This window comes from Falco rusticolus, chromosome Z (genome assembly GCF_015220075.1).
Source record: "Falco rusticolus isolate bFalRus1 chromosome Z, bFalRus1.pri, whole genome shotgun sequence".
Taxonomy (NCBI): domain Eukaryota; kingdom Metazoa; phylum Chordata; class Aves; order Falconiformes; family Falconidae; genus Falco; species Falco rusticolus.
The window spans coordinates 41,064,700-41,092,143 of NC_051210.1; the positions used below are offsets into that span (position 1 = coordinate 41,064,700).

Genomic DNA, 27,444 nt, shown 5'->3' on the forward strand with positions numbered 1-27,444 from the left:
TTTTGCTGAGGAGGTCTGGATTGGGGTGGGGAGATGAATTCTTACGAGGACCATCTCATGCAGTGGTTTAAAAGCGCCTCTTTCCCATAGTGATGGAAGCAAAGCAGCAGTAGGAAGAGACTTTCCTGAGCTGGGCAGAAATTAAGTAACTAAGAGGGCAAACAGGAACATGAGGAAGCTGTAAGTGGAAGAGGCTGAGCAGGTGCAAGCAGTATTCACAAAATACACTGGTTACTTAATCCAATAGTAAGGGGAGTACAAGCTTTTCCTCTAGAGGAAGCCAGGTCTGTGTCTGCTTCCCCACCTGCCCCGCCTTTTCCCACTTGCTGTAATTCGTGTGCTTGTCTATGGTGAATCAATTGCTCTGAACGTTAGTTAGCCGCTTCCACCGGGGCGGCTGGTGTGACACGGGGCTGGGCCCGGCACCCAGCGGCGCCCCGGCGGGCGGGGCGGGCGAGGGTCGCTCCGCAGCAGCCGCTCGCACCGCGCCGCGCCGCCTCCGCCATCGCTCACGCCGAACCCGTGCGTTCACCGCTGCGCTCCCGGGAGGGCCGCAGCGCACGAAGCAGCCTCACCAGCGTAGCCGGGCTCCACGGGACGCTGCTCGCCGCGTTCTCCCAGCTACGGCGAGGCGCTTCCCGCACCCCCCGAGGGACCCGCGCTGGCAGGGCCGGCCGCGGCATCACGCCCCCACCGCCGGCAGCCCGCCTGCCCGCCGACCCGCGCTGGGGATGGGGCTGCTGCGGGCCCCGCTCCCCGCGGGCGGACGCCGGCTCGGGCCCCTCCCGCCCGGCCAGCCCCGGCATGAGGCTTCCCCCGCCGGTCACGAAGGCCGGGCCGGGCCCACCACGCCCCGGCGGCGGGCGGGGCCGCGCTCCGGCTGCCGGAAGACCCGGGCGGATCGGCCGAGAGAAGGGATCGGAGTCGTTTCCGCCGCCGCACAATGGCCGGGTGACGGTGGCAGGCGGGCCTTCGGCAGCCGGTGAGTGCCCTTCTCTCGGCAGGTGGGGGCCAGGCGAGCCTGTCCCCGGCAGCCGGCGGCGCTCCCCGGCGTCCTCCCCCCTTCGCCTGGGCCTGGATCGCGGCCCGCCCGCTCCTGCGCCCGCGGGCTGTCGGGCTGCGCGGGGCGGGGGGCTGGTGTGCCGCAGTCCGGGCCGCGGCCCTGCAGCGGCCACCTGGCTGCCCTTCCCTAGGCCGTTCCCTAGGGATAGTGCGGGGGGAGGCGGGAGCGGGGCGGGGGCCTCCGTCAGCCGGGGCGAGCGCCGAAGGAGGGGGCCGGGCGCTGCCGCGTGGGAGCAGGGGAGCCCCGGCCCGGGCAGCGCGTTTCCTGCGCGGCGGTGACGGAGGCGGGTGCCGTCACGCCGCCGCGGGGGTCCCGCCGGCGCGTTGGCCGGCGCTGCGGGCCCTCGGGGTGCCGCGGGGCGCCGTGCGGGGTCCCGCCGCTGCCGCAGGCATTCCCCGCCAGGCAGAGCCCCCCGCCGCCGGGAGCCCCGCGGGGCGCCTGTCGCAGCCCGGGTGGTGGCGGGCCGGGGGCGCCGCGTCCGGGAGCGGCTCTGGAACGGGCTGGGCTTAGGCTGCTCTGAGACTCGGGTTTGACGAAGTTTCCCTCCTGGAATAGGAAGCAAGTTCACTCTGCGCGTTTGAAACTTCTTTCGGCTCGGCCGGAACGCTGCGGTGCCACGGCCGTGCGGCGTTCGGGCTCCTGAACTCGGTCTTCAGGACAGGAGCCCTGCCTGCTTTGTCACCCCTGCAAGAGCAGAAAACCTCTTCTCCTTAAGTGGGCCATAAACACCAAAAGCCTCAAGCCTATAGAAAGCAGCCACTGAGGTCCCCGAGGGTGCCTTTGGGGCTTGCAGAACTTTAAAAGAGATTTTAAGAAAATCAGGTAGCCTGTTTGCATATTCACGGCAACAGAAGGGCATTTCCTGCAGTTTAAGTGCTTCTTGTAAATGCCCTACAGCCTTCACTGCACCCTTAAGCTCGGATATGCCTTTTGAAAGAGATAACCTTTTTGGGTTGGTTGTATGTGGCTGTATTTAGATCATACGATATTCAGTGTTGTGACCGCTGCTGCTTACTTGTGTTTAGCTGGATTCTTCCAGCTAACCCCCCCTTTCACAGTCCACACAGGTTTATGCTAACATTGGAGTTACAGCTCCCTGGAAATGCTTTACACTACGAACATGGATGTGACTGGGGCAGGAGGGGCGCATTGGTACCCCAGATCTTTTGGAGAATAAGAGAATACTAAAATAGTTTGAAATACGAGTGCTTGATACTGAGTAACATGAGACCTCAGAATGCTGGTCTAAGTAAAACATTCGGAGTGCACTGGGAGTGCAGCATTGTTTCTTAATCATTGTATCATATTTGCCTGACAGACAGATTGCTACTCAGCTTCTACATCTCTATCTCTGATCACAATTTTCATTCTTAACAAGGTGAACGGTGTCTACTGTGCAGGAAGGGGAACATTCAGATGATGTAGAACGGTTTTGGGGCCATCCTTGTTATTGCTTCCTACATATTCTACATACTACAGAGTCCCCTCAGTCATTCTTTCAAAGCTTTCCTATACTGAGTGGAGACTCTGATGTGGACTTTGAATAGTTACTTGTCCTTATGCCCCGGTTTCAGCAGGCTCAGAGTTAATTTTCTTCTTAGTAGCAGGCACGGTGCTGTGGTTTTGATTTGGTGTGAGGACAATGTTGATGGCACACGGATGGTTTTGGTTGTTGCTGGCTGATGTCTGTACCAAGTCAAGGAGTTTTTGGTTTCTCAGGCCTTGCCAGCGAGAGGGCTGGAGGGGCACAAGAAGCTGGGAGGGGACACAGCTGACCCAAACTAGCCAAAGAGATATTCCACTCGATAGAACATAACATCATGCTAAGTATATAAACCGGGGCGAGCTGGCCAAGGCCAACCAATTGCTGCTTGAGGACTGGCTGAGCATTGACCAGCAGAAGGTGAACAAATTGTATTGTTCATCACTTGGTCTTTTCCCTTCTCCCCTTTGGATTTTTTTTTCCTCTCCCCTTCTCCCTCCTTTTCATTACAGTTGTTGTTGTTACTATTATTATTGGGGTTTATTTATTTTCTTTTATTTCAATTATTAAACTGTTCTTGTCTGAACCCTCCAGTTTTATCTTTTCTAATTATTCTTCCCATCCCTTGGCAGGGGGTTGGGGGTGGGGGGGCAGTGGTGAGTGAGTGGCTGCATGGTACTAAGTTGCCATCTGGGGTTAAACTGCGACACCTTAATGTCCAAAAAAGACATAGGCTGTGTCTGCATTTTGTGATCCACCCATAGGTGTTAGACATTTTAAGAGAAGAAACCTAGCTGAGTTTGGTTGGAGCAAATTTTGCTTTCAACCAAGACTTGCTTGCCTTTATGGTATGCTGAACTAGGGCTTTGATTGTTGAGTTTTCCATAACAAACAATAACCAGTGTTTATCACTTGATGAATTTTAAAATACAACTTTTAAAGTTTTTAGTTTCTAGGTGGAATCGCTAAATTGAACAGCAATAACTATGGGAGAAGCTGCAAAACCTTGTTTTGCCAAACAAGGTAAAGAACAGGAAATTCCACATCAAGAAGAATTAAAAGGAAGTCCCTTGCAGAAAGTCTACCAAGTCATGGATGAATACGGAAATGGACGTAGCAATAAAAAGGATACTAGCCTGCAGAAGAAAAAGGGAACACCGGTTTATTGCGGAAACAGTACCAGGCGAGGGCTACATAGTTTTTTGAATAGCCCATATTCACTCAAAAACATGACTTGCAGTCAAGGGTCAAAGTCAAATGATACCCAAAGAGACCAAATGAAGAAGTGGGTATCTGATGACCATCATGGTACTTCTGACAGTTGGAGAGAGTACAAATCTGTTGCCTGGTTTCCTGTGCATAGCAGGACAAGAAAGGACTCTTTGCATGAAGTTGAAGGTGCAGGAAACAGAAATGTAAGACGACAAGTTCAGGAAGACTTAATGAGTGAAGACGTGCCAGACACGCAGAAAGGAAACTCTGGTAAATCAACATGCTTGGTTTTACGTAGCTGTCCAGTAAAGTAGCTTTATCTGTTACTGAAAAGTGAAATGTCAAGATTCACTGTTAAAGCAAAAAAAATCATTTTTGTTCTGTCCATATTGCAAACTATTGACTATACTGTAGCACTCTACACAAGTTGTTACAGCAAATGATACAGAACTTGCTTTATAAATGTTGTTGGCTTTGTAAGTTAGTTTATGAGTGGTAGGAGTCAGTAGGTTTGCAACATCTGTGTAGTGTCCCTGTTTGCAGTTTTCTAGGTACGATTTGACTGAATATGTCAGGCTGGTAAGGGGTGTTTCAGTTAAGTTGATAACATGGTAAGATTTTTGAGTTGTGAGGTCTGTAACAACGTATCTTAATGAAGATTGAAAAGAATGCTCCATAGGTACTGCCAGAACTTAGTACTAGCAACAGTAATACAGCAGTAACACAAAACTAATTGTCCATGCATATTGAACTTCTCTATGGGCAATTGCTACTAATAATGAGACTAGAAGCCCTATGTATTGAAATGCAAGGGAGAACAGGCTAAAGGAGGATAAAGTGATCAGTGTCCTAAGATCTTCATTGCATGCGAGTACTAGAAGGAAATGTAAGTAGATCAAAGCAGAAAGAGGAAACTTTAAAGAAGAGAATAATTAGACAAACTAAGAAAGACTAAGGTGCAGATGAGGTGCTGCTAACATGGAACAACTGCCTGTTAACAAGAGGTCTGTCTTGTTTTAGTTCAGACTGAGGACCAAAGACAGTATTGCTCTGGCTACCCCCCAGCTGAGAAGTAAAGTTATTGCTGGTTGATGCCAGAAAATCCAGGAGTTAAATGTCCTTTCCCTTGATATTAGCTGTCACTAAAAAGGTAAACTGTGAGCAGGTGCCCAGTGTTTCTCACTGTTAGAAGTAAGTTGCACACTTAAGCTCAACCTCAGATGAGGAGAGAACAGAGTAGAATGCTTTTACAAGTTTTGTTCTTGAATTTGCTGGCTATAATGAACTTTTTTCTGTGAAACTTCAGGAACTCACTGAAGTAGGTTTTTTGGAACCACTGGCAAGCATACTTGTGAATTTATTCAGAAGTGAGCTACTGGCATATAGCAAAGGGCAAGTGCCTCTTAAAAATGGAATTAAAAAATGGTATGCAACTTTAATCTTGGGGAAACCATTCTCAAGCAAATAATGTAACCTGCTATAAGTATTTGAAAGGCAGCAAAGAGATAAGTAGCAGTAAACATAGTTTTATCAAGAAAAAAGTATGCCAAGTCCTTCTAAATAATTTCTTTAACATAGTGATCAATCCCCTGTAGACATGGGAGAAGCAGTTAGTAGATACTGCTAATAGTAGTACTGTAGTACTTTAGACACTGTTGTGTGACAGTTCTGTAAGTAAACTAGAGAAAAATTCTCTAGATAGAATTAATACAAGAGACTTGCAGAGATGATTAGATAATTATACTCAGAAAACGCTTACCAGAGATTTTGTCAAAATTATAGGAAGCATTGAGCAAGCATCTATGGGGATTCTGCTCTGTTCAATTCTACTGTTTGTTACACTGATGATGAGTGGACAGCATGGTTTTTAATTGTGTGCTCTTAAATTTTAAGATGCTATGGAGCTGGTAGGAATGGAATGCAGGAAAGCAGGAAGGTCAATTAATGTAACTTTGCACAATTGGAGAAATGACCTACGTATAGCATGAAATACAAAAGACACATGCAAATGCCATTGTTTAAGGAGGAATGTCAACTGTAAAAATAAAGAAGGAAAAGTTATTACAAAGTAGGATATCTGGCTTACAGCCTCATCTGTTGGAAAGATGCGTTGGGTCTGGCTAAGCCCCACAGCAGCCCTCAGTGCTGTGCTTGTGTCCATAGCTGTGAAGGCGGTGATAACACACCAGTGCTTTGGCTGCTGCTGAGCTGTGCTTGCACAGCATCAAGGCTGCCTCTCCAACCTCTACTACCACCACCAGCAGGCTGGGGGTGGGCAAGATCTTGGGGGGGGACACACAGCCAGGACAGCTGACCCAAAGTGAGCAATAGGATATTCCATACCATATGATGTCTGCTCAGATACAAAAGCTAAGAGAAAGGAGGAGGAAGGCAGGACATTCATTATTTACAATGTTTGTCTTCCAGAGCAACCGCTATATAAGTGGCTAAACATGACCTGCTGATAAGTAGAGAATAACATCTTTTGTTTTCCTTTGCTTCTGCATGCACAATTTTTGCTGTTGCTTCATTAAACTACCTTTATCTTCACCCACCAAGTTGGGTTTTTTCCCCATCTTATTTTCTCACCACCCTGTTCTGCCGAGGAAGGGACCGATAGAGTGGCTTGGTGGTCACCTGGCATCCAGCCAAGATCAACCTACCACAGAGACACAAAGCAATGGGCCTAAAATTGAGCAAGAAAGGTTCAGATGAGGATTAAAGGGAAAGTTTTTAATGGTAAAGCTAGGGAAGTACTGGAGAGGTTGTCTAGGCAGCTCACGTAGTAGGTACCTGAAGGCCTGTAAGAACAGGTTGTGTGAGCATTGCTCAGGGCTGACCAAAGTTTATTTCATCCTGCTGCAAAGCACAGGTATGGCATAGCTTGCCTTCTTGAGGTCCCTTCAAAATCTCTAATTCTATGTTAAGTAGCAAACAATTACTGAAAATGTTTCTTGTAGCATTTCCTTTTACTTGAAATCGTCTGTGCAGTTGTCCCTTTCCTTTATGCCCTTTTACTGTAGCTCATAAGGAAGTTTACGGAATCTCCGAGACACTGATTTTTCTGCAGGAGCTTAAAATTTAACTTGCCTTTATTTAGTCATTAACCTATAATTAGATTGTCAGTGCTGTAAGTACTAAATATCGGAAGTATTGATTCACTTTGTAATTTTTAAGTTACTTAGTGGTAACAGAAGTAATTGGTTAGTAGGTAGTTGTCACATGCTTTCCTGCAAAGATATTAATTTAATACACACTTTTCTCCAAGTTCTATCTACACTGACCAGTAAAAATGTAGTCAAACAACTGTGGCTGGTTTTAGGATTTTGAACAGGATAGTGTGAAACATGGAAGGGATATGTAAAGCTCAGAAACTCAGACTTGTTTCTGCTCTTCAGAGCTTCCTTTGGAGTACTGTCCCTGCAAGCTATTAAACCTTAGTGCTGTTTATTCCAGAATAAACTTGTGCTGCTGCTGAAAGAAATAGTAACATTCTTGTCCTGGTCCTGTTTATACCACCAGCACATGCAGGTTGATCATTGAACTGGTTTCAACAACTGGTTGAAAATAGACAACCAGGTTGTTTCCCTTTGCCAATTACTAGAGACAAAAATAGTGGTCATGGAAAAGAAACTTTGTAAATGTATTTGGTAAAGCAGTTTTGATTTTTTTTTTCCTAAGTGATTATTACAAATGAAAACATGCTATAATAAGGGGTTTGGAGCCTAAGGAAGTTGCATAAACTTTCTCGGAAGCAGGGAACTTTGGAAATTCTATGTATCTGGACATCCTGTATAGCTGTTCAGGTGAAAGGTAAGGTGTGACCTGAAGTAATGTGTGAAAATCTGTCCTGTGTATATTCATTCCTGAGGTGATTTTTACAGGTATTCTTTGGACCAGTAGCAATTTCTGCTTCAAAATGATGGCAGAGTAGAAGTGATATTTACATTAATTTGTTCCAGAACTGTTGCTGTAAACATACAAGCTTTCTAAGCCTGTTTATTCTGCCAGTTTTACAGTTTTATTAAGCAATGTCTGAAGATACTTAACAAGTTCGTTATTTATTGACTTGTGTAGCCAATAGGGCTGGGTCTATTTAATAATGTGAAGGCAATACTGATCTATATTCTGATTTAATTGGAAGGCAAGTGACATTAACAGACAATTACTGCTGGTGATAATAAATTGTTCTGTGTCAGTTAAGATGTGGCAGTGCTACATCATAGTGCTGTTAGCTCTTACAAATCATTAAGATTGATCTACACTCACCAATTCTGTGATATTCATAGTGGTCTGTAGATCAGTTCACTTTCTAGCTTGTTCATCTACCTAAGCCTGACCAGGCATCCTGAAATCTTTGGATGTATTCTACCTGTTCGTTATAATGACATGCAGGTATGTCTCAACTAGGCAGTAAAACCTATTGCCTTTAGTTTTAAATTTTTGCCAAAAGAATTGTTTATCAAAGCTATCTAAATAACATCAATGCCTTCAATAGGACAGATTAGTGGTTTTTTTAGTAGTTTGAAACAAAGGTATTAGGTTATGACACAAGTACATGCTTTTGCTATTTTTAGACTTGCACAGAACAGATGATGAAACCATGCAGGAAAGATGATTTGTATCTTTAGGCTCCCACATTAGTGGAATGGTAATTAAAGAAAAAAAATCAAAATGCTGTGTGGTATCCTGAAGTTACTTGACATATTTGCTCTCATGACTCTTTATAAGAAATGAAGTTTAGGAAACCAAGAAGACTGAGAAGAACTAGAAAAGATGAGTGTGATCAAGATGAAGTGGATGGTCCAGTCATAGATGAATCTGTGCTGTCGGCAAAAGAACTTCTAGGGTTGCAGCAAGCTGAAGAACGATTGAAGCGAGACAGCATTTATAGACTGAAGAAGGTGCCACTGTCTTTACTTGTATAGACCTCTCCTTTTGTCTGTGAATACAATATAGAGGGTACACTTTGAGCAATTTCTGTAAGTAAGAAGTCCAGTTATAGAATTGACTTAATGTACAAAGTGGGTGCTGCTAATTGTCAAGAGAAGGCAGGTTATCCTTTGGAGTTTTTTTACTCTGGTAAATCTTAGTTTGGCAGCAATTTAAGCACAAGAAATGGCTGCTCCTTTAGTTAGCAGTATCATCAGATCACTAGATACTGATGCAGTGAACCAAAAAAAAGTTTTATTGTATGTTTGTTCGGTTAATATATTCTTTCATGGGCACTGGGTATTTTTTACTGTAAAAGACAAGGCCTTGGGCTTGACTGACCCGATACAACCATTCTTCTGGCATTGTATTTGATATGTGAAGTTAGGAAAGCTAAAGTGAGTATTTCTAGATTTCAGAGTATTACGCATTCAACTTAGCAAAGGTATTGAATGAAATGAAGGTGATATCTTTCTGTATTTTAGAGGTTTTTTACTATCTTTATTTTAGCAGCCTCGAAGCTACCCATCAGCAAAATACACCTGCAAATTATGTGATGTTTTGATTGAGTCTGTGGCTTTTGCTCATAAGCATATTAAAGAGAAAAGACACAAGAAAAGCCTAAAGGTGAGTTAAGGACAAGAAAAAATATAAAATGCAGATTTATGAAACTGTCCTTACCCTACTAATAACAATGAAACTGCACTGCTTCTAAAATCATTACTCATTTAGTTTCTGCTGTGTTTGAATCTTATTAAAAATACCACTACTTGGTGATAGTGGTAGAAAGAGTAAACTCGTGACCAGGGCTTTGCTTCACCCTCGGCTTCGGTATTTAATTTGTACTTGTTCATGCCTATTATTATTAAAAGAAGTCCTCATTTAAAGGATAACTCAGTAATATTCGGTTACTGTTGACTGAAGTATGATAAAAAATTTGTTCCAACTGACTCTTCTGTTTTGCTGTTCTGTAATTCTTGTAGACTAGTTGTGTATTCTTCTTAGAGTATATTTCATTGGCCTATTTCAACACTGAAGAGTTTTGATCAAGTCTAGAGCAATGAGGGGGTAGCAATAAGCAAATACAGTTGGTATAGCATATTAGAAATTATAATACATATGTTAGGGTAAAGATGTAAATTCAGAAATAGTGTAAAAGTTAAGAAGCTGTGCAGTATTACAGACTTGTTTATCTGTAAGGAAAATAGGTTTGTTTTGAACAATAACATGAAAATAACTTCCAGCATAATCTCAATTTTACTTTCTTGTTTTAATTAAATATCTTCTGTACCTTCTATTTAATCACCTTGAAGTGGACATAACTATTTGTCTTCTGTAGGTGTTCTGTTTCTTCCTCTTTAAATCCTGCTGTTTCCCAGTAAACAGATGATGAAAGAATTGGTGACTTTTTTTAATGTTCCAAATACATGTATATATATACACATTACTGAAGCCTCCTGGAATATCTGATTTTTTATACCTGTCACAATGTCATACTCGGTGTTCTTGCTTCGAATGACTTCCATTATCTGGAAAACCTGTGGTGGTGTTACTTGTGTTGAGTTGCAGGCATTAATTCTAGCACATTAAGCAACTCAAGAAAATCATTAAAACATCAGTCTTACTATCTTTAAAGGAAAAGCAAGAAGAACAGCTGCTGACTGCTCTGCCTCCTGCAACACCTTCCCAGATACAAGCGATTGGTGTTGCTATTGAAAATGTAGTGCAGGAGTTTGGCTTAAATAAGGAAGATCTAGAAGAAAGGCTCAGCATTAAAACAGTGATGGAAAATTTACTGCATCAGAAATTGCCAGGTATTATTTACAATTTGTTTTGGATGCTAGATATGCCAACTTCATGAGCTGTTTGGGGTTTTTTAAAGTGAAAATCTTGGCTAGCGAAGTTCTAAAACAGTGTATTTTGTTTCTAGTTTGTTGAATGACATGTGACAGTATAACCCTGTATCAGAGAATTAAATTACAATGGTGCTCATGACCCAAATGGACCTGTCGTAAAAGGTGAAGATGAACAGGACATGGGCATTTGACCTTCATGAAAGCCTTTACAAACAACAGCATGAAAGGCAGGATTTACTAACACAGTTCTGTGCTGTCAGAATACCCTTCTTCCTTTCCTGTGGTTCTCAAAACTAGATGTAGGTTTAAGATCTAGTGACAATGGTGTGAAGTAGCTACTGCACATTTAAAATCAGGTATAGAGTAAATGCAGTATAATTCTTTTTGTTACAGAGTGCTCATTAAGATTGTATGGCTCCTCCTATAGCAGATTTGGTTTCAAAACTTCAGACATAAACATAGATATCCAGTTTCCTGCCAATGTAAGTAAGACCCTTTTATTAAGTAGGTCTAAATGGGTTTGAATGTTTGCAACTTTATGTAGATGATTGTTTAAATATAACTTGCAGTGTGGTGGTAGCACTTTTTATGAAAATGCATAAGGTAAAACAGAGCTAGCACATTAAAATGGTCTTAAAATAATATTCCTGGCTTCATACAGCAGTAGTGGTCAGGCAGTACAATACAGCTTTCTGTTTTATTGAATCTTTCTTCTGAAAAAAACACTCCAAACATCTGTATTCCTAGAAGTCCCATGAGGCAGGTCATTATTTAGCTTCTCTTATATCTGGAATAAATAGCACTTCCATGGTCTTGTTTCTGTATCGATATATGCACATTGGAGTTCGATTGCTAGGTTATTTTTCAGCCATGAACCCATCATGTCATTTCTATGTGAAGTAATTTAAAGTCTTGATTTGTATAGAAACAACTAGCATAACAACTTTGTGCTTGAACATGGAAAAGAAAGACTGTGAAGAAATTTTGATTCCGTACTCTAACTTATTCCTGCTGTAGTTGAATTGGCAGTCTTAGTTAGAATTTTGCATTTCCTCTAAGAAACAAAGATGGCAATGTTGCAGAGAAAAAAAGAATTATTCAAGTGCATATAACTTAGCAAAGCTACGATTCCAATCTTTGACATAAGGTAGATCCACTGTCAGAAGGCAGTCATATTTAAGCACAGTGAAACAGTATTTATGGTGGTGTGTTTTTCTCACAACAAAGTCTGTGATAGAGGTAAAAATAGCGTTACTTACAATTACTTCAGGATTTTATGTTTTTCTTAAAAATAAGCAGTTTGTTTCTTTTGATACAATTTAGGGATAGCCAAGGACTAAGAAGTTTTTTCTCAGATGCTGTAACTTTGTTTCCTTCTTGCTGCCTTCTCTGGAAGACAACAAAAGTGGCCTAATGGACGATGTTTTAAATTGTATTTTTTTTAATTGTGGGAAATCACCACTTTGACAGCTATGAAAACAGCTTTATTACTTGTATTGACAGATGACTCAACCAGATGTTCTCCTGCTTGTGCAAGAAAGTCTCCAGAACAGTGGTAAGAAAAAGTTGCTGCTTTCTCGATTGCATTAAACTGTTACTGCTTAGTATTGTTGAATTCCAACTCTGAACAGGTAAACCACATGCTCTTCTTTTTTTAGAAAGAAGTCAGACTTAAAAATACTGCAGGAAATAATACATTGACAGAACTATTTGATATTCAGTTTTATGATTATTGAAGTCCCATCATTTGTGTTGATATGAGAAATTCCTATTGGAAGGTTTTCTTCTACATTATAAGTGAAGATGTCATTAAACTTAAGGTAGACTGTGCTGCCTTTCTTCCCCAAGACTACTCTATTAGCTATGTATAGTACAGAAAGTAGCCTAAGTTCTTCTAACGTGATCAGAAACTTGGTAACATACTGTCAGGTTGTGGTCTCTCTTTGTATAATTATGGGCACATGCCCGTTAGTACAGTGAGACCATGTACAGATGGCTGCACACAGACACATGGGGTTTTTTTCAGGTAATGAATACAACTCTATGCATTAATACAGGCAAGTAAAGTTTAAGACCTTTAAAAAAGAATGCACTTAAACAAATTCAATCACGTGCAGGCAAAAAAAATGAAAAGATGGAAAGCAAACTCTGTCTTTTTAAATGCAGATTGCAAAAAAATAGCTTTATTACTCTCTTGCCTTGCTTTATGCCTGCAGTTGGGAAATCAGACTGTATGGTTCCAAACGTGTATATAAAACGTGCATATATTTACTGACCTACATTTTTCTCATTGCCACCCCCACACCCATTGTATGTGCTGCTTCTGCTCTGGTCAAATGACCATTATTGTCTTTGAGAATGGGGTTATTGTTCAACCAGACTAGGAGAATGAAGACCCAGATCCCATAAGAAGTTAGGATCGCTAACATGTCTTGAAAGCAAGCAATTAACATTTAATGCAAAGCCTTTTTCTGTGTGTCAGAAGATAAAGGCACAGAGCATTAGGTGTTTGAGGTACCCCAGTGGTAGAAACAAGATGTTTTTCAAAGTAGCAAAGTGTTCAGCTGGTTAGGTAACATCAAGAAGACCTTGTCATTTCAGGATTTCTGACTTGAATATCTAAAATTGTTTCATAGTTTCCTTTCTACCTGGCTGAGTGAAACAATAAGGCCTCAAAAAAAAAAAAGGCCAGTTTGGATCAGTAAACTTCGTTTGGCGAAGACTGCAGTGGCATCTCTACTTTTTAGAGTTAAGATAAAAATGTAGCTGAATTGTATTTGGAATACTATATAAAGAGTAAGAGGAAAATATAAAAAATTAAGCATCGCAAGAAGACATTACATTGTGCCAGTAAGCCTGTTCTGTGCTTACACAGAGCATTTTTAGATTGCCAGGGAAAATAAACTTCGATATTTTCTTTATGTGTAGTACTGACATAACGTTCTGTGTCTTTCATCTCTTACACTAATTTTTTTTTTATAGATGTTATTGGTCTGTCTGTATGCCTGGATTACTGAAGCCAGCACTTCAACAAAATATACCTACTTAATTATACATACAGTGTATATGAATTTTGAGAAGTTCCTTTTTTCTTGAGTATTTTCTTACCAGTGCTTATCATAGAGTATAGACCATACTCATCACATGAAAAACTTGTTTTAAAAGTGACAGGATTAATTTATCAGATGTACTGTTATTTGTCTCAAAATTAGTCATTATATTAAGAAGTTGAGGTTCTAGCTATACTTCTCTAGTTGCATCCAGTTCAACATATTTTTTGTCACCACCATGCTTAACGTGGCTTCTTCTTTTTCTTTCTCCCACCTAGAATCCTTTACGGAAGTTGATGCAGATTTCCATGCTAGAATACCAGTGGTGGTGTGCAGAGAAAAGCAAAGGTCTCGGTTGTCACTTTGTGTGTTCTAATAGTATATAGCAATGTAAATTATATGTACCAGCATCAGAAAAATGACGTTTCTGTACTAAATTATTACATATCCATGGATCTTGAAACAAACTAACTCATGGGCAAGTCATTCCTAGCCTAGAATAAGAGGGTAAGGGTTGTTCTGTCCTCAGCTGTGTATTTCTCAATCCCTTCGACCATTATGGCTTCCAGCATGTACCCTTACCCACCCTTCCATTTGGGATAACTGCTTAATGCAGAAACTTTCCTTCCTTATAGGTAGTGTAGATACCATATTAAATTATGGATTTCTGTAAGGGCAAGATCAGCTTGCTTAGCTTCACTAGTATTTTGAGAACAAATGAAAGATGTTTTATTTTGCCCATTTAATGGATATCACTTAAGATTAATGAAAAATTCTATAAGCAGCCAGTGATACAGAAAAATTACCAGTTATTTGCTGCTACCTGGATCATTCAGTATTTGAAAATATTTCTTGTGTTGTGGAAACATCATAGAAACTAGTTTTCTTATGGGAATGGTATGGGAAGATGGTTTTGATTCATGAAGGAAGTTGGTACTATAACTTTTTTAGTTCAGTGAATTAATGTGGTTAGAAACAAATACTTAAATTGTATTTGGAAACACTTTTACAGAGAATTATGATGCCTATCTTTTAAACCTAACCATAAATAAAATTGGTTTTCCACTCTTCTTTTAATGTAGATACGGTATCTTTGAGAGGCTGTTAAGTCTTTCCTTACAGCCTTCTGCTACACAGTTTTGTGAGATGTTACCTGACCTATGGCTGTTCTTACAAAACCTTCAAGATCTTTTACTTTGTTCTTTTTGGGTTTTAGTGGCCTTATTTGTAAAGTGAGTGCAAGGAATGAGAATGCTTGTCTGACAACAAACCATTTGGCTACACTTGGAAAACTGGAACCTACTGTAGTACCTTTAGTGGTTGCCTTCAGGTACTGGGCAAAGGTAAGTCTCATTTGGATTCCCCCAGCTTTAAGTAAATATTGAATCAACATTGATATTATGCTGGTAAGACTGTAGGTGTGGTTTAGGAAAAGTTGGAAAAAGGATATATATAATCTTTTTTATAACTTGTAAATTTTATAAGTGATACAACTATCATTTGTGTTTTAAAAAGTTCCACTGAACTTCAGAAGTGGAATTTTGAGCTTCAGCCAGTGTTGTGCAGACCATAACTATCCTGCTCTGTTACCAAACAAGTCAGAGGGATGTATATGAAATGGAATTACCAGTTTCCTGTAAACTTAATCAATCATGAAAAACATGAAAGGAAAAAGCTGCTTTGTTGCTATATGTAGATGAAAACTCTTGCAAATTGAAATAGCTTGCTTCAAAACTTTGTGTGCCTGCAATTAAAATAGGATTTGAGAAAAAGATTGAAAAACTTTTTACTTTTATTATAGCTATGTAAAATGAGTTGTCATTCTTTGCAAATGTGCTGTATGCTCTCTGCATCCTATGGTTCTTACACTGAAAATGCTATGGTAGTAACATCAGTCCAATAAATACACAAGCCTTCACAAAAAAGTCCATCTCATAAGAACTTAAAGATGTCTGAGTTTCTGTACTTAATGTGACAGACTTCTGAACAGTAATGAAAAGAGTATTTTTCACAGTATCACTTGAAACCTTAATGACTTATTGACCTTAATGACACATTATTTTTACAGTTGTGCTGTGTTGATCGTCCTGAAGAGGGAGGCTTGTCACCTTATGTGTTTGCTTTAATGGTTATTTTCTTCCTACAACAGAGGAAAGAGCCTTTTCTACCTGTCTATTTGGGATCATGGGTATGTATTAATACACTGAATAGTATGAATGAGAGGACCAATCACTTGTGGTGTGTAACCTGTCAGCTTCTTGCTATTCTGAGCAAGCCATAAGCCAGACATTTCTGCAGGAATTCAGAAAGAAGCAATGCAGCCACACTACACCTAATGTTTGTATGCTTGGCTGTAAGCATGTGACTCACAGTCCTAGTCCTGGAATTAAGTGCTCTGTTGCCCCTTTTGTGAGTAAGGAGAGCTGGGCATTAAGTAAGGCATTTCATAGCAATGTACTTCATCATTTCTTCAGCCTTTTTTTCAGGGTTATGAGAACTGTGAATTCACATATTACATCCTAAAACAACATCTTGGATTTTAACATCTAATTCTTCAAAATGTAGACCATAGTTGGGGAGCACACTGGTGTGATATCTGCCAGAAGTATCAGACTAGGGGTTTAGCGCATGTATTTCTTGGGTGTAGAAGCTGAAATGCATCTTAATATCAGAAACTGTATTACAGGCACAAATCCAGAACCCAGTTCTCTAGGACATCGTTCAGGTGTTATATTCATGATGCCTGTTTTTCTTCTTAGTCACCTATTATATTTAGTGTGCATGTTCCAGTTTCCATAACCAATTACATTGGCCTTGCAGTTAATAATTTCCTTCAGTATGTGACTGACTCATTCCCAAAGCCTCTCCACACTCTGCACTGAATGAGAGAAATGCCCTATACTACTATATGGCTGTATAATTAAAAAATACACATTTATGCTTGTGTTATGTGCAAAGACAAGGTTCAATACATATGAACACCCTTCGAGAAGCACTAAACTCCTGAAAGCTTTTTGTAAAGAAGAATAGGAAGAAGAGAGAAGCAGATTAGGGCATATTCTAGGCCTGGAACAGCTATTTTTGAACTCAGTAGTAATTTGGCCTACTACTATGGTGGGGGTGAGATTTAAAGTTCACATGATGTTTAGCTGTATGTTTCTTTTTCTGTTTCCTTTAGATTGGAGGATTCTCATTAAACAAATTAACTAATTTCCAGCTGAAAGAAGTTGAGAATGATTCTGTGGTTTGGGAGCATAACCCAACTGATGATCCTGATTTGCCACAAGAAACTTACCCTAGAAGGGGCAAGGTCTGAACTATTTAATTTACTTCTGTAGTAGTCTAGCAATCATTGCTGTTCTTGAAAAAAGAATCTTCTTCTACTTTAGTTTTGTGTTTGTTGCAAAACCACGAGCTGAACGGAGAGATTGCATGACCGCTTGATACAAGGTTTACTATGCTTACATCTTGATGCTAAGATGCTAGCAGGAGACATTTCCAACTTTTTTATAAGATCCTGGGTTTAAATCTGTTAGAAGAGAATATAGCTTATAGACTTGAAGCAATTTTATCTCTGAATAAAGCTAAGCATATGAGAAATATTTCCTCTTAGCTTTGAACTGTTCTTACAAATTATTTTATAACAAATTGGCAAGAAACATACTATTATATGATTGCATATTATTATGACAGTTAACAATACTTACTGGGTTCTGCTAAAAAATAGGCTATATCACCTATTCTGTCCCTTTAGATTAGATGTGATATTTTCTTGGAAATTTATAAACTATGGCACAAAGACTTAATTAAGCAGTTCTTATTAATCATTGTTTCTGTACATTACCATTGCTGCAGTCTTTCATTTTGAATTTTTATAATCTGAGTTGATACTATCTCTTCCAACTTCTTAATTGCAGTTTTTATTGCAATTGCGAGACTATAGAAGCAACTATATATTTTGTAATATTACACTACAGGTGAAATATGAGGAAGTGCAACAGCTAAACACCTGTGCATTAAATACTATTTCATCCTTTCTTCTGCAATTGACAGGTTCCCTTAGTGTTTGGTTCAGGACAGCAGTGTTCAGCACCTGCTGGTCAGCTATGGCTAGAACTACTTCGTTTCTATGCCTTGGAGTTCAATATGGCTGATTTGGTTATTAGCATACGACTCAAAGAAACAGTGTCTCGTGAATTGAAGGACTGGCCTAAAAAGCGCATTGCTGTAGAAGGTATATATATCAGCAAACTTCAAAGAACTCTTACTTCAGTTTTCTAGGGTACTGTCTTGGCTATTGGCATTGGGTGTAATAACTACTATGGAATTTTTCAATATTGGACTTGATTCCAAATAATATAGTAGAATATGTTTTGAAAAAAAATATCAATTTAAGTAATATTTCTCTTGGGTATTTTTTTAGTGTTATCAAAAGCAATTAAATGGATTTAAAAATAGTCTTCAGTGCAATTAATAGATATTATGTCCCTACACAATGTTTTAGAGTAACTAACAGTAGTATATTCAAATTTTGTAAGAATGTTAAGTGTATTTTTTTTAAAAAAAGTTAACTGCTGCACTGCTGGCTCACTTCTTCTTTCTACTAGACCCATATTCAGTCAAAAGGAATGTGGCAAGAACTCTGAACAGCCAGCTAGTGTATGAGTATATTCTTCACTGCCTGAGAGCAACTTACAAGTACTTTGCCTTGCCTCACAAAAAAAGTGCAAAATTGAGCAAGAAGTCCCCTCCAAATGCCAGTGAGGAGAAATCCCAAATGCTAGACCATGGAAAAAATGCTGTAAAGCATGAAAATTCTGAGTTGCAGAACTTGGATGGTAGAACAAACACAGCAGTAGTGGAAGACTGCATAACAGAGACCACAAGTATGACCCAGGTACATACAGCTGGTCCTTCAAAACTATGTGATGGCTCAGAAAGTCTCACAGAAGAAGAACTGGCTGTTGATATAAGTCATTTGGGAATTGCCCATGAAGATTCAGACTGTATAATTGAGGAATTTATTTCTGGAGATAATGAGGATTTTAAACCAATTTGTGAAGAGTCAGAGAGTGGAAATGAAGAGGAGGAAGAGGAGGAAGATGACCATGAACACCAAAAAAGATGGACTAGTATCTTGGCTAGTGAGCATGGAATAGGTGAAGACAGTGATAGTGGAGATCTCCCTGTCACAGTGAGTGAGCATGACATAGAGACATGTAGCACTTCAGATTTAGAAGGTTTTCAAAATTCTGCACTTACAGAGAGTGATGAGTTTGGCTTAGAGTGCAGTGGTATAATGGATGACAAGATTGACATTGATGAGGAGAGCACTGAAGGTACTGATGAACTGGATGAATCCCCAGAGAAATTCCAACGTTCAGCACAGACACAAATATCCCAGATGATTAACTGGGATAAAAAGGAGGAAGAGGAAGGAGAACCAAGTCATCTAAACCAGAGAGAATGTGGTATTATGATAAGAGCTAGAGATGAACTGGGTGACACATACACTGGATCTGGAGACGATGATGCACTGTCAGAGGAGGAAGATTTTTCCATCCTAAATAAATATGAGAACAAACATTTCAAAAAAAATGTGGACGGACCTCTGAGGATCCATCTGAGTCAAGAAGATCTTACTGAGAAGGGAAGCCTTTTTGAAGAGAACACAGTGATAGAACAGTGCTTAGAATCTGAACTTTTTTATGAATTCAGTAAATCAGCTTTTACAAAGGGCAAGGTAAGCAAGCTGTATCAGAACATAATCATACTGCTTTCATTCTGTTATCAGTTCTATGAAAGTGTTGCTCAAACTCATTTAAGTATTATAGTTTTTAAAACCAGTCTTGCTTTGTGTCCATTCAGTCTCCTACAGTTGTATGTACCTTGTGCAAACGGGAAGGTCATTTAAAGAGGGATTGTCCAGAAGACCTGAAAAAAATTGAGCTTGACCCACTGCCAGCACTGACACCCAAATTTTCAGTTATTCTAGATCAAGTTTGTGTCCAATGTTACCGTAAGTTGTTTTTTTTTTCTTTGACTATTTTGCGGTAGAAAAAGAATTGCAAAAAATAGTTAAATAAACACAGGCTTATGGTGTTAAAAAGGGGGGTGGTTTATTTGGTACACTGCATCCAACTCTTAGATACAATTCCAAGATTTATATGGGCTTTAATAGGACTGAGTAGCTTGTACCTAGAGAAGTACAAAATGCTTAGGCTTATCTTCCACATAGTGTCTGTCTGATTACTTATTTAGGCATCTTAATATACTTTCTAAGAGTTTAATTTTGGGTGGGCTTTTTGACTGATTTTCATATTTCTACCTACTTTGAATTTTGTTACTGTTCCTTACCTTGTAAACAAAGACTTCAGGGCTCTAGAAAAAATGGCGTCAAAATACTGTTTGGTAACACTTCTCCACTTTTGCTCTTTTCAGAGTGACCCTCCTTTCTTTCTCACCATTTCTGACCAGACAAAATGCATTATTTGTCTAATTAATGTTTTTCTTTGAACAGGTATTTCTCTTCTACTTCCTCCTTGCTCTCTTGCCTTCACATGTGAATCTTCTCTTGCTTTTTATCTTCTCTCCCTGCCCCCCACCCCACCCCCCTGCTGTAAACCCCTCACTTTTCTAATTTGAATCTTTGCTGTTGACTCTTTCTGCAGATCAGTTTGCCTAATTTTTTATGTCGTCTGGTTTTTTTTTAAGATGATTTTGCTACAAATATTGTAGAAGACGAGGCTCGGGAATTTATAAGGCAAAACTTGGAAAACTTCATTAGACAGTATTTCCCAGGTAACTAGGCAGTTCTGGCTTTACATTTATACTTTGGTGTGCTCATACTTGAGTATTGTCCAAGAAAATTTATCATACCAGCATAATAAACACTTGAGTTTTGAACATTTAGCATATATTGTTGCTCAGCATTGCTATACTTCATTAATTAATTTCTATTTTAAGTCTTTTAAGGCTTTGGTGTAAGTCTTTTTTTACTTATTCATATATACAGCACAGTAGGAAGGAACAGTGGCAAGTTAAGGAGAAAACAATCAAAGTAGTAGTGGAATGGGTTTTTAATTGTTATTTTAGCCTTATTCATTAGCCATACTTTTTGTTGTTGTAAATGCTCTTACAAACAACAAATTTTGCTTAGTCATTCTTACTGAAACTTAATGGGTTTGGAATATTTTAAAATACAGGCATAACATCTCATGTCTCTGCAGAACCTAGCTATTTGAATGTTTTTTTCCTGTTTCTGGAGTTCTTAGCTGTAACACCTGGACTTCAGTGCATAGGCTTTTGAAATTAGCAAAAGAGTTGTTGGGGCAGATATCCCTTATACTGAAAATCTCTGTAGAGAGCAGTCTTTTTTTTTTTTTTTAAATCAGATTTCAGCTCAGACCTGCATGCTGATGATTTATTTACTGGAAAACCCAAGTTGTATATGGATCTGTCAAACTGCTCATTTGAACCAATACAAATAGAGATTCTTTCCTTGTCAGAAAAGTTGATAAGAAAGTAAGTTTAGATGTACCATAGAAAGATAGTAATGTTTTCAAGCCTGTATTAAAAGACATGCAGTAGTTTGAAGCTACATACAATTTGAGATTCTGTGATAGTGTTATAACCCATCACATCTTTTACAGGAACCAAGCTGAATTTGTTTGGGTCTTCAAAAAATGGTTTTGGCTTCAAACAAAGTGACCTTGATATCTGTATGACGATAGATAGGCTGGAAACTGCTGAGGTAGATTGAAAAGATTTTTTTTTTTTTAAATAAATTAAAAATGTTATGGTTACATTGTGTATATAGTGTAACATCTATTATTTTATAAACACAAATAGGTGCCACAAAGGCAGATTATTTTAGGGGGTTTTGCTGTTTTAGGCATGAGTTTAAGAACTGCTCTCAGTAGCCATTTTTGTTCTGAGTTTTGCACTGCCATTACTTCTAGCATTGGCTGTGCAGATAAATAGCATGCTTTGTAGCATAAACAACTAGGAATGGGGGACAGTGGAAAAGGACACCAATCTCCTTTCATGCCTAGTATAAACTTTCTAAAAGCCTATGTTAAGATACTACCTAGTGTTGATTTTACAAGTGCTATGTGAATACCAGAAATTGTTTCAAAATAATTCTGTGTAATATGAAAACCGATTATACAGCTTTAAGCTTAATGGCAAGTCATAAAAGGTTTGCCTAAAACACTTAAGAGTAGATACAACTTTCAACTTTTTTTTTAATGTCTTAGGGACTTGACTGCATCAGAATCATTGAAGATTTAGCAAAAATTCTCAAGAAGCAGTCAGGTAACTCTCTTGAAAATTAAAAGAAGCCGTTCTGTTTATGTGACTTCACTTGCTGTAGTGAGAATGATCTAGGGCACTGTAGATGAAAATCATTAAGATTAAACTGTACTGAAGAGCTTAATGCAAGAGTGATTTATATGTTGTGAACATGTGGATTTATTTTTCTTTGCATATGTGGGTTTATGAGGTTATAATATTACAGGATCACATCTGAATTGGACAGATAGAATATTTATAACCTACATGCATAAGAACAAATCTTAAGTTAAACATTGACGCTTCAAGTTAGTAGTTATGCTGTTTTTCTATGTTCAGTGCCCAATAAATTCATATAAAAGATAGACTGATTCAAATTTGCAATGGAAAATTACAATTTTATAGTGCTTGTTTTGGTGTCTCACATGAATTTAATATAATTGGAGTGAACTATCAAAGACCTCTTAAGCTTATTTCCTGTAACATTTAGACTGATCTTTGTTTTATTGGGGGGGCTAAATGTATGTTTGTATATATTATGTTTAGCAGATTCAACATGTTTGATAAATGCCTAAAATCAATAATGAAGTACAATTTTGGTATCAACTAAGATTTTATTTTGTAGCCTTTTTACTACAGTCTGGGTTTATCTGTAGGGCATTTGATAGTCACGACTGTTTGCAGTCATTCAGTAATCAAACATTTCATCCTAGGTTTAAGAAATATCTTGCCTATAACAACTGCTAAAGTCCCAATTGTCAAATTTTTCCATGTCAGAAGTGGTCTTGAAGTAGACATCAGTTTATATAATACTCTGGTAAGGTTATCTCCTTTTTTTATTTTTTTGTTAACAGAGAAATGTGGGTCTGCTTCTTGAGATTGAAGTGATTGTTTTGTTGAGGTTCAATAATCAATTGTTTCCAATTACCTTTTTTTTAATTTGACTATGAGTGGAGTCAGTTGCACAATTGTGACTTTAGAGTTGTCACTTCCCTAAGAATATATATTGTTCCTCAGTAATAGTAAGAAATAGTGGTTTAGGTGTTTTAAGTCTCTTTGTAAATGAGAGAGACAAAATAGAACTTCAGCTTTCCCACACTCCACTTCCCATCACAGCTCTTGCTTAGCACTGAGACCTAGAATAGTGATTTTGAGCTCAGCTTGCCTGAACTGGAACATGTACAAAAAAACCCCACAAGTTCTTGGCTAAATATTTTAAAAACAAGTTTAGGTTTTTTTTTTAATGTCTCTGAACTTCAAAAGCCAGTTCCTTGGAACACCTAAGGAAAGTAAGTTTTAGAGCCAAGTAATCCTGAAGTTCTTGTATGAGCTCAATGGGAGTCTAGAAGAAGACACCTCAACCACTAAGCAAGTCTGAAAGTTTTTCTCTTCAAGTTATGCATCCGTGCGAGTCAGTTGATAGGTCTCAACATTTCTGGGCTGAAATCTCTTAGTTATATGACGAAATACTTAAAAAATGCAGTATAAGATAATGCGTCCCTTGCGGAAGTACTGTTCTGTGAAGGCTGCTTGTAACACTTCTTCACAGATTAAGGATGTTGATCAGGTTTTTAACAGAGCAGGTGATAACCAACCTCATTTGCTAAGTGCTTCCTTTCTCAGTATACATTCTACTATGCAGGACTTCACTTCTGCATTTCTAAGCACACAGCTAGAGGTTTTTGGTTTTCACGTTTTCAGATTATTCCTTCATTACTTCAGAGCTCTTGTATCTTCAGTGTGACTTCCTTATTTTTATAGGCCTTGCATAACACAAGACTCCTGTCGTCATATGCAGCCATTGATCCTAGAGTGAAATACCTGTGTTACACAATGAAAGTCTTTACGAAGGTAAGTATATCTCAGATGTTCTAGAAGTAGTAGTGCCTGCAGCAAGAGATGATAACCATAAAAGATACAAACGGAGTGTTTCTTTTTCTAGATATGTGACATTGGGGATGCATCTCGAGGTAGCCTTTCTTCTTATGCATATACTCTTATGGTGCTTTATTTTCTTCAACAGAGAAATCCACCTGTCATCCCTGTTCTTCAAGAGGTACAGTATGTTGAGAAACAAGTTATCTGTACACAGTATTGACCAGAATGTCAGTGCTGAATCTGAAGGGCTCTTGTAATGACTTTAATATTATGCTTTTAGATCTACAAAGAACCAAAGAAACCTGAAATTTTAGTTGATGGCTGGAATGTTTATTTCTTCGATAAGATAGAGGAGTTGGTGAGTAAATCAGGTTAATTTGAAATGGTGTTACCAGTAGATTTGCAAATGAAAAATAATTCCTTTTAAGAAACATTGTCCTCAGATATGGTGTCTGAATATAGAAACTGAAGTGGAGTAGCTATTGCTTTGAAAATCCTAATCCCATGCTGTAAAGCTTTAAGAATGTGGTCGGTTGTAATTAAACTGTGGGGAAAAAAAAAATCTGTAAAATCTGAAAAAATAGATTAAAAAAATTATTTTAAGATCTTAGTGAAGATTAATTGCTGTATGTGTCACATTACTGGGTGGAGATAACTCCTCCAAATACCAGCTGCATTTCTAGTTATAGCTGATTGATCCTGTTTAATGATTTTATGTTAAATAGGCACATAAAGGGAATTAATAGTTTTTTTATATAACAGGTAAAACCTGAAGGTCCAAGTTTTATTAATTCTTCACTTTGTAATATTTTTTAAAATATTACACAATTTTAAAATCAATATTGGATTATTAATACCCATTATGAATGGAAGTATTCTGGTGTAATTCAGTTGTGCTTCTTTATAAAACAGACTTACATTGTTTGAGTTTCCTAGTTATGAAAATTATTCTGTTTAATGTAAGTACTGGAAATAAAAATGTTTCTGTAATTTTCAGTCATCTGTTTGGCCAGACTGTGGCAAAAACACAGAATCTGTTGGGCAGCTGTGGCTGGGACTTCTCCGTTTCTACACAGAAGAATTTGATTTTAAAGAGCATGTTATCTGCATTAGAAGAAAAAATCTGCTTACAACTTTCAAGAAACAGTGGACCTCCAAATACATTGTAATTGAAGGTACAAGCACATGAAGTACTTGAATATGTGGCATTTCCTTAATGCCCACATGAAAAATTTGATCTTTCGACAAAACTTATTTATTTTTCTGCTACTAGATTATCAGTTATTTGCTCATGTTTTGAAATAATCGCAAAATTCCCGTTGAGTCTCAGTAGGGCTAAAAATTATTCTTGGGTTCTTTTTCTCTACTAAAAAGAAGCTGCAAAGCAGACTTCCTACTTTTCATGATGACAGTAACTGACAGAAAAATAGATTTAACCAGATCATTTGGAAAAGAAATCAGCTGTAATGCAACTGAGGTTTCTCATAAATACTAATTTTAGCTGTGTCCATATTTCCATGACCAATTTAACCCTGCATATGATTACACTGTTAAGTAATGCCATGGTCTTTAACAAGAAAATGCAGTGATGTGTTTTAGAAATGTTCCTTAAACCATTTTCTGGCCCATATGACTTCCATGGAAATGATTTCCACTCTCTTGCCTGCACATTCAACTTATTCTTTTACAATACTTCAGTCAGTTCAGAGCTGCACAGCTGTGTTCCCGCGTCCATGGTGTTAACTTATTTTCAATAAATTTGCAAAAGTTTGATTTCAGTATCTTAAATCTACATTGGGAATGGCTGCCTTGGGTTGTTCAGGGCAAAATCAGCAATGTATTCATACACATGGACTTGAGTAATGCTTGTAATGCTTTTTGTACAGACCCCTTCGATTTGAACCACAATCTTGGAGCTGGATTGTCAAGGAAAAGTAAGTCCTCTGTTAACAAAGCTGGTTACAAAGTGAAGAGCTTGTCTTAGATCTTGGTTTACTGGCTTGTCTGATGTTTGGATAATGTTTTCTCTTTTTTTTTTTTTTCTTCTCCAGTGACAAATTTTATAATGAAGGCTTTTATCAATGGTAGAAGGGTATTTGGTACTCCTGTAAAAATATTTCCCAAAGAATATCCATCAAAAATGGTAAGTTGTTTCTAGGAGCAGTATGTGCATGCTGTGGGGTGTGTATACCTTACCACTTGCAGGGGTATGGTTGCACTCTTTTTAAGCACTTCTCTCAAATTTCAACAGTATTCAAAATCCTTACAGGAGTTATTGCTTCATGTTGTTTGCATGTAATATGTGGTGGCATGCAGAATACTTGTACTGGCTTACACATTTTAGTCCCTATCAAAACTGGCTTACCATTTCTTAAAACTGCAGCTTTAAAAATCTCTTGCAGACACAGGCTGCCTGTAAAAAGAGGCCAGTGGCCAGTTAAATCTCATCAGGTCTTTCAGGAGTTCAGCTATGTGCACCAGGTTTATTCTTCTCTGTAACTCTTCTTGCTGTTTTAACACTTGCTTGATTCCCAAGTGTACGGGTTTTCACTTTTAAATGAACGATTTCTTCTTCAGGAATACTTTTTTGATCCAGAGGTATTAACAGAAGGAGAATTGGCACCAAACGATAGATGCTGCAGAAGCTGTGGTAAAATTGGCCATTTCATGAAAGATTGTCCCATGAGAAGAAAGTGAGTATAGTTTTGGCATCTGTGTGGAACTTCTTAGGTTTGTTTAGTAGAAAGATTAGGATGGTAATGCTAAAGCAAAACTAGATGCTGCAGGTTTTCTTTAAAGTGTATCACTACCAGTTTTGGCAGTGCTAGATGGTGTTAGTTTTTTACAATTTGGTCTGTGTTGAGTCATGACATAACTTTTAAGAATCATCTGTAGTGGTTTTTAACAGAATCTCTTCATAGAAGGCTGCAAAACTACTTTAAGGTAGTAATGCTGATTCTGCACTTCATTATGTAGGAAGCAACAGTCAAAGAGAATCTAAATGCAGAGCTGAATAGCTGTGTGCTGTGAAAATCACTCGTGAGAGCATTTATGTATTTTCACTTAATAGCTTCTACTTCATCAAGACACGTTTTTGGCATGAACTGTTTAGAGCGATGCAATTCATGTCAAAAATTGTTTTCTGTCAAAGATTCATTGTCAAACGACAGTGTCACAGCATTGTTTTTCTACAGCACACACATATGAGAACAATGTCCTGTTTTACATCCAAGAGATTTCCTGATCCTGAGTAACTAGATGCCCAAAATTCAGCAACTGTCATCTTGTAACAAGTGAATGCTAAGCTGATCTTTCTGCTTTTCATATTATGAATGGTTTAAACTTAAAACTGATCCACTGATTATTTTTTTCCTAGTTAAGACAAAGCTCTTGAAAGACTTCATGTCTAAAATAGTGAAAATTGGCAAATAAAACTTCAAGAGGACAAAATCTTGAAAGCCTTTGTGCTTACTTGTAAGGTGAATGGAAAAATCTAACCTTTGTTTAGAGTATGTTAAAAGCTGTAACTAAAACTCACCTGCACTATTATTTAAGTGGGTAAAAAGCTACTTACATCAGATCAGATGAAGTAGCCTTTCTACTACACAACAGAAGATGGTGAACTTACATTGTTGAGACTGAATTTGGGAATTTATTCAACTTCAGCAAATGCAAATA

The 27,444-nt window shown here is 38.7% G+C and overlaps 1 protein-coding gene across 8 annotated transcripts in view; it reads left to right on the top strand.

Annotated features, from left to right (window-relative positions):
- Positions 1-877: 877 nt before the first annotated feature.
- TUT7 (terminal uridylyl transferase 7) overlaps positions 878-27,444 on the top strand; it is a 42,470-nt gene continuing 15,903 nt past the window's right edge. For 6 of the 8 annotated variants that reach the window (XR_005101808.1, XM_037372724.1, XM_037372727.1 and 3 more), the window contains exons 1-25: positions 878-982; positions 3,496-4,028; positions 8,490-8,662; positions 9,201-9,317; positions 10,327-10,504; positions 10,940-11,028; positions 12,050-12,101; positions 13,875-13,944; positions 14,813-14,939; positions 15,665-15,784; positions 16,775-16,906; positions 17,650-17,830; positions 18,204-19,339; positions 19,465-19,615; positions 20,311-20,397; positions 21,249-21,349; positions 21,855-21,912; positions 22,602-22,705; positions 23,650-23,739; positions 23,831-23,944; positions 24,047-24,124; positions 24,764-24,941; positions 25,653-25,700; positions 25,818-25,909; positions 26,344-26,459. Coding sequence is in view for 7 of the 8 variants with exons in the window: in XM_037372724.1 (XP_037228621.1) it covers positions 3,533-4,028; positions 8,490-8,662; positions 9,201-9,317; positions 10,327-10,504; positions 10,940-11,028; positions 12,050-12,101; positions 13,875-13,944; positions 14,813-14,939; positions 15,665-15,784; positions 16,775-16,906; positions 17,650-17,830; positions 18,204-19,339; positions 19,465-19,615; positions 20,311-20,397; positions 21,249-21,349; positions 21,855-21,912; positions 22,602-22,705; positions 23,650-23,739; positions 23,831-23,944; positions 24,047-24,124; positions 24,764-24,941; positions 25,653-25,700; positions 25,818-25,909; positions 26,344-26,459 (4,088 nt within the window). In the remaining variant the exon portion in view is untranslated. Of the gene's footprint in view, positions 983-3,488; positions 4,029-8,489; positions 8,663-9,200; positions 9,318-10,326; positions 10,505-10,939; positions 11,029-12,049; positions 12,102-13,874; positions 13,945-14,812; positions 14,940-15,664; positions 15,785-16,774; positions 16,907-17,649; positions 17,831-18,203; positions 19,340-19,464; positions 19,616-20,310; positions 20,398-21,248; positions 21,350-21,854; positions 21,913-22,601; positions 22,706-23,649; positions 23,740-23,830; positions 23,945-24,046; positions 24,125-24,763; positions 24,942-25,652; positions 25,701-25,817; positions 25,910-26,343; positions 26,460-27,444 lie in introns of all 8 variants that reach the window. The other 2 variants (XM_037372726.1, XM_037372725.1) reach the window with 2 other exon arrangements.